This window comes from Abramis brama, assembly GCF_963993115.1.
Source record: "Abramis brama genome assembly, chromosome: 23".
NCBI lineage: Eukaryota > Metazoa > Chordata > Actinopteri > Cypriniformes > Leuciscidae > Abramis > Abramis brama.
The window spans coordinates 1,726,446-1,733,491 of record NC_139985.1 but is presented as its reverse complement, the minus strand read 5'-3'; the positions used below and the strand labels follow the sequence as shown (position 1 = coordinate 1,733,491).

At 41.7% G+C, this 7,046-nt stretch overlaps 1 protein-coding gene across 7 annotated transcripts in view; it reads left to right on the top strand.

The window, feature by feature from the left end:
• The window catches only part of tmem63bb (transmembrane protein 63Bb), a 50,392-nt gene extending 43,900 nt beyond the window's left edge, over positions 1-6,492 (top strand). For 3 of the 7 annotated variants that reach the window (XM_084100724.1, XM_084100720.1, XM_084100726.1), the window contains 4 exons: positions 377-544; positions 2,053-2,189; positions 2,268-2,345; positions 3,714-6,492. In XM_084100724.1, the coding sequence (XP_083956850.1) occupies positions 377-544; positions 2,053-2,189; positions 2,268-2,345; positions 3,714-3,896 (566 nt within the window). In that variant the 3' untranslated portion in view covers positions 3,897-6,492. The remainder of the gene's footprint in view (positions 1-376; positions 545-2,052; positions 2,190-2,267; positions 2,346-3,713) is intronic. The other 4 variants (XM_084100725.1, XM_084100722.1, XM_084100723.1 and 1 more) reach the window with 3 other exon arrangements.
• Positions 6,493-7,046: the final 554 nt, after the last annotated feature.

Below are 7,046 nucleotides of genomic sequence, written 5' to 3'. Positions count from 1 at the left end.
GAAAATAATAGTTTTTTTTTTTTCTCTTTTGTTGACAATAGTCGTTTATAAGTGCTTCTTTTTATAAGTATGGGAAGAAGGTTTGCGCATGTTGTTTCTGAACGCAATTTATAAGCGATGAGTTCGTGTAGATCAGCATTTACTGTGAGCCGAGCTGCTCTGAAACACTGAACACATCCAGATGTAACGCGACTGTTGACATGATCAAGGCAGTTTGGGCGGGGCTAAATACTACCAACCAATTATATCACAACCCACTTTTTGAACGATCCAATCAGTTCCTCCCTACATATTCACTCATAAATGCAGGAGTTTATTGTGTTTATGATTCTGCCAGAACAGCATGTAGTGATGTAGTGTGTGTGTGTGTGTGCAGGGCTGATGTACATGCTCCTGAAGCACCTGGTGGACAGGTACAACATGTACTACGCTTACCTGCCGTCTAAACTGGACAAGAAGATCCACTCCGGAGCCGTCAATCAGGTGGTGGCGGCTCCGATCCTGTGTCTCTTCTGGCTGCTGTTCTTCTCCACCGTGAGGACAGGTGTGTGTGTGTGTGTGTGTGTGTGTGTGTGTGTGTGCGTGCATTTAACATTTAATCATTTAGCAGACGCTTTTATCCAAAGCGACTTACAACTGAGGAGAACAATAGAAGCAATCAGACCAACAAGAGGGCAACAGTATACAAGTGCTGTAACAAGTCTCAGTCACTGTCAATCATTTTACAGTAATTTTACAGTACACAAATTAAATAAAAAAAATTAGCAAGTTTTTTTCTTATCGGAAAAACAAAACATATACAGTGAGGAAAATAAGTATTTGAACACCCTGCTATTTTGCAAGTTCTCCCACTTGGAAATCATGGAGGGGTCTGAAATTGTCATCATAGGTGCATGTCCACTGTGAGAGACATAATCTAAAAAAAAAAAATCCAGAAATCACAATATATGATTTTTTAACTATTTATTTGTATGATACAGCTGCAAATAAGTATTTGAACACCTGTCTATCAGCTAGAATTCTGACCCTCAAAGACCTGTTAGTCTGCCTTTAAAATGTCCACCTCCACTCCATTTATTATCCTAAATTAGATGCACCTGTTTGAGGTCGTTAGCTGCATAAAGACACCTGTCCACCCCATACAATCAGTAAGAATCCAACTACTAACATGGCCAAGACCAAAGAGCTGTCCAAAGACACTAGAGACAAAATTGTACACCTCCACAAGGCTGGAAAGGGCTACGGGGAAATTGCCAAGCAGCTTGGGGAAAAAAGGTCCACTGTTGGAGCAATCATTAGAAAATGGAAGAAGCTAAACATGACTGTCAATCTCCCTCGGACTGGGGCTCCATGCAAGATCTCACCTCGTGGGGTCTCAATGATCCTAAGAAAGGTGAGAAATCAGCCCAGAACTACACGGGAGGAGCTGGTCAATGACCTGAAAAGAGCTGGGACCACCGTTTCCAAGGTTACTGTTGGTAATACACTAAGACGTCATGGTTTGAAATCATGCATGGCACGGAAGGTTCCCCTGCTTAAACCAGCACATGTCAAGGCCCGTCTTAAGTTTGCCAATGACCATTTGGATGATCCCGATGAGTCATCAGAGAAAGTCATGTGGTCAGATGAGACCAAAATAGAACTTTTTGCTTGGATACCTTTTATTAACGTTGAACATATTGAGCAAAAGAAAACTTCTTTTAAAAACATAAAAAATCGTACCGATCCCAAACTTTTGAACGGCAGTGTGTGTCGGACCTTTTATTGAACGTATCCTCCTTTAACCCGTTGAGACGTGAGAGTAATGTTAGAGTTGAGGGAGACGCGACACACGAAGGAGGTTGTTTGAAAATATGCTTTATTTTTCTAATTCCTCTAGTGTCGCAAAAGCTACTTTAAGGCCTATTGTTTACCAGCATGATTCTGAGGTTTTCTCATCATCCTGGATTACCTGTGGAATGTGATCATGTGACTGACCACAGGTGAAGCATGAGTTATGTTTTACTGATGTGCCATTTTTAAATGCGGCTTATTCCATTTCTCATTTCTCAGGGTTTTCGACCCCGACTTCCATGTTCACCTTCGTGGTGCTGATCATCACCATCGTGGTGTGCCTGTCGCACGTCTGTTTCGGTCACTTTAAATACCTCAGCGCACACAACTACAAGGTACGAGTTGCGGTCCTGCAGGTACGAGCTCTCGGGTGGCTCAGGTACGCTCACCTGTTCTCCCGCAGGAACACTCACATGACCTCGCTCTCGTTTCAGATCGACACCAAGGACACCGACGTGGACGGAGTGGAGAACGGACGTCCTGCGAGATCTTCACCCTCCAACAAATCTCAGGTACGTTTCACCGAGTAACCATTACACCTCAGAAGGGTTTATCAGATGTAAAGGTAAAATAGCTGCTGTATTCTTCTTATTTGTTTGGTTTCTTTTTGTATTTTTTGTAACTCAGTTTTTGCCATGAAGATAGTCTCAGACATGGCTTTAAAAAGCGATATTAAAACAACACTTATGTTTGTCACGGTTTATTCAGCCATAAACAGGCATTCTCTATGATTCTTAGACAACATCGAGATTTAACCCTCTCTTTTCCAATTATCCATAGCCCACTTAAAATAAAAACTTGAGGATAAGTTGCATTACTCATATTGTAATTCATATCTCATAATGCATATTTTAATTGGCCCTATCCCTAAACGAGGCGTGTTTTTCAGCATTATTTGAAAGGGTGTCGCTTTAAAGACATTCAGGACGTCAATCTGACATTCAATCTGTGTCTTTTCAGGTTGTTTAGTAATGCAGTTTAATGAAGGAATGAATTATTCATTCTCTTTCAGAGCTCAACAGTTGTTGTTTTTTCATGTCAAAGAAGTAATTTCGCAAATATTCTCTCTACACTGTATTTTGCATTCGACACCATGTGTAAAGATCCTATATGTGCTGATTTATTTATTATCTCTCTGAGCTCATACTGTTGATAATCAGCCTGTTTGGAGATATAATAAGAGAAAGAATCTAATGAAACGAGTCGTTTCTTTCCTAGAAGTGTGCAAAGTCTGCTCTTGTAAAGATCTGCATTAGATTAAGTGTCTGTATCTGCACGTCTCAAACGCCGCAGTGTGTTCAGTCATGAAACTCTAGATGGCGTATTAGGATGATGGTCCTTTACATGCAATCACATCATTTTTTTTTTTTTTTTTTTTTTTTTGCCCAGCCACCACCCCCCCCGTCTTCGGAGGTCAACTTTATTTTTATTCATATAACAAAATAAGAAAATAATAAAGAGTGACAAGCCGTAACAGGGAGACAGGGAGGTACACAGACAGACGGTCAGACAGACACACGGCCAGACAGACAGACAGACAGACAGATAGACAGACAGATAGACAGACAGATAGACAGACAGATAGACAGACAAGCAGAGTTATAAGTGTGGGATTGGTATGTCTGTAAGTGTGTGACTGTTAGGTGTTGTTAAGGCAGATATATTGGTGGCGGGGGTAAATCACATCATTACCGTATGGCTCATGCTGATTGGCCTCTGCTGATCCGGCAGCCAATGAGATGCTTGATGCATTTAAACAGTGTGATTCAGTACCAAAATTTATATTAAATGATCAAAGATAATCCTGTTTTCCATAAATATTGTTAATGACAAACAAATTGACCTTTTTATGACCAGTGCCTGTTTTTCCTCGTCCACAGCAGATGTACATCGCCCAGGTCCTGCAGGACCCAAACTCCGACGAGACCGGCGCAGGCAGTGGAGAGGACGACGGTCAGGGGTCCTCGCAGGACGAGGAGATGATCAACGGAGGAAACAGCCTGAACGAGGCCGACTTCCAGTCCGGAGAGGACAGTCTCATCGCCAACGAAGTCCACCAGTAACAGGAGAGAGAGAGAGAGAGAGAGGGGAGGATGACAGCATAAGAAAAGAAGAAGCAAAAAGTGTTTCGTCCCCGTCGAACGCTGAATTTACCGGATGTTTGTTGGCTCAAAACATCAGCACCTTAGAAACCCTCATCTGCCAAAACACTTGAACACAGACTGTACATAAGCACACGCGCTCGCACACATCGATGCCAACACGCTTCGTCATGTGCATGAACGCTCGTTTGGAGGGTCCAAACCCAATCAAATCCAATCGGAACCAAGCCTTCCTGGATTTCCCCTTTCGTAAAGGTCCATGAATATGTCCCAGTTTGGTTCGCATACCCATAAGCCTCAGGAAAAGGAAAAGGAACGGTGAAAAGAAAGCTCTCCTCTTTCTTATCTCGGAAGCATCCCATGGTTCGCCTTAACAGCGATAGCATTCCTAGTCGGCTGCTTGTTTTTCTTGTCCTTTGCCTAAACGATTGGATTTCATCTGGTTTTCCCAAAGGAAACGTGCAATAGTGAGAGCGTGGAGGAATCGCGACCCATTTAACGCCACAATTCGGCTTGAAACGCGTTGGCTTTGACGGACTGCGTTGGCTTTGACGGACTGCGTTCACTGTACAGTATTCTGCCAGAACACTACGAGACTGACTGAACTTCTCCCGATGTACAGTATTCCCAGAGATGCGCCGTGTTGTCATTGAATGGCCCATATTCTTCCTTTTTTTTTTTTTTTGGTATTTTAAATGCGAATTTTGCCTTTACAACCTTTAATGGATGTGTTTGTATGCCTGCAACGGATCACCGAAGTTCTCGTCCTCGTAGAAACCGATCAGAGAATCAGTCGTTCACTGGTCGTTTGCGTACCGAATGTGATCGAATGTTCGTTTAGAAACCGCGTTCCTGTAGACTGGATAGTTTAAACAAGGACAGCCTGTGCCTGCTTTTGTACGGAGAAATCGAGAGTAGGACGCCATTGAAACGCATTTCGCTAGTCGTTTTTTCTTTTTCTCGTTGTGTAGTTAAACCTTGCGAGGTCGATCTAATCCAAGTACTAATTCTACGAGAAATGTAGCGTTTGACTGTCGATACGAAGCAGTTTTAGTACTGAGATAAATAATAATAATGATAACGCAAAAGACATGCAATAAACCCCAAGCTGAGAAAACACGTAATTATAATCATGAATGATCAAGTGAAGAATTATCCAGCTTATCTTCGGGGTTTGTTTGTAACCGACTAAACACATTTAAATCCGTCTGAAACCCCAGGTTTCTATTGGCCGTTTACAGAAGCCAATCATGTTTTAGAGTGGCGTATTGTCAATATAAAACCGTTTTCTTCCAGTAAACTGACCCTGAAGGGATTAAAGTGCGTGTCAACAACATATATAAACCTTTTCGGTACATGACAGACTTTAGTAAGGAACGCCGAACCGAAACACACAACAACATCATTCATGAGACACGAGCGCGAGTGTGAATCAACACACAGTTGAGAGAATCATCAGCTGGTGTTTCATGAATGAATTAGTACTTGAGTGAAATGAATCATGACATCTATTCAGACTTCTGTCTGTATTATTGTTATTATTACTCCAGTTTTTGATGTCCTCATACCCGCTGCTGATCATATTCCTCTAGATTGATGTGCCAGATTTGAACGGGATCCAGTCTGACGTCTGTTTACTGTGAGTGTGTGTTACTGTATTCTCTGGATGAATCCGTTAGCGGTTTGCATCAGGAACACGGACGATTATCTGGATCGACTGATACTAAAATGGCGCAAAGTGACGTGAGAATTGAAATCGAACAGCCTCAGGTGTTCTTTTATTTTCCGAAAGACAAAAAAATGTTTACATCCGTGTCTGTGTCATCTGTCTTTTTTCTCTCTTTTTTTACTCGTTTTCCTACGTTTCTCATCGATGAAGACACAAAGAGTAACCTATGAAAGCTTCACGCTGGAGATACTGACGTCAATTTGTGTCTGTCCGTGTTTTTGGAGATCGTCGATGATGATCTGTGTGTGTGTGTGTGTGTGTGTGAACATGAGCTGGATTTGTATATCCAAATTAAGGCCATTTCTTCGTTTCTGAACTGTCCCGTTTTTTAGGGGTTCCTCACCTGCTTCTTATTGAGTTAATGACGTGAAGGTTTCTTCAGCATTTGGCGGTGAAGTAAAGAGCGGTGCGGGTATTTTTGTAATATTGTACTGTTTGGAGATGCAAATGTTCAGCCTGTTGAAGTATTTGATACTAGTAATGTATTAAAGCTAGCTGTCGCTCAATGGATTTTTAATATATCATGACTTTGTTTTATAAGCTAAACATTTAAGTTCTGAAGTGCAGAGCTGTGCGTTATGCAAGAATGAATTACAGGATGATGTTTGTACAAACCTTGATTCCCAGCACAGTTCTGATGCCGATGTACAGTGTGTTTGAGCCGTTTCTGTTCTTGTGTTCTGCTCATCGCTGTAGAAGTAGACCAACTGCTCTAGAACCCGTGTGAGATTTCTTTTAAACTTTTTCTGTCTAAAGGTTGTCCTTATGGTGAAAGCATTTGTCATCTTCAGTTTCTTGATCAATAAAAGTTGGTATTCATTCTGTGCACTTGCTGTGTGTTGTGTCGGTCAGAAGGAGGCGCTGCTGCGGCGTCACTCACTAAAACTTTTTGCTGTTGCATAAACAGGTCTTAAAGTCTCCCTGTGGTGAAAATCCAGCTTTTAATGTTGTTTATGTGTCTATGTGGTGTTTTTAATATGCTTTAAGACAAACCATGTGTAAATTCATAAGTTGACACCATTGCTGAGTATTTCCTCCTTAAAACTGCAGTGAACCAAAGACAGTCTCAAAAACACGCTTTGAAATTGCTGGTGTTTCTGACGTCACAAACTACCTTGTAACCAATCAGATCAACGTGTGATCGTCAACCAGTGGATCTCTGAGCTGAGTGAGTGAGTGGAGGCGGGGCTCATTTGCATATTCATAGAACCGCGCATACTAAATGAGGCAAGGGTGTCGAGTTACATTCAAGATGTTTTAAGGCTTGAAGATTTTTTTTTCAAGGGAAAGAAACATTTAAATGTCATTTTGGTGATCAAAGATGAGTTTTAAGGGATAACAGTATTGGCTAAAGGGGGACTTTAAGAAGAACTAGTTTAACC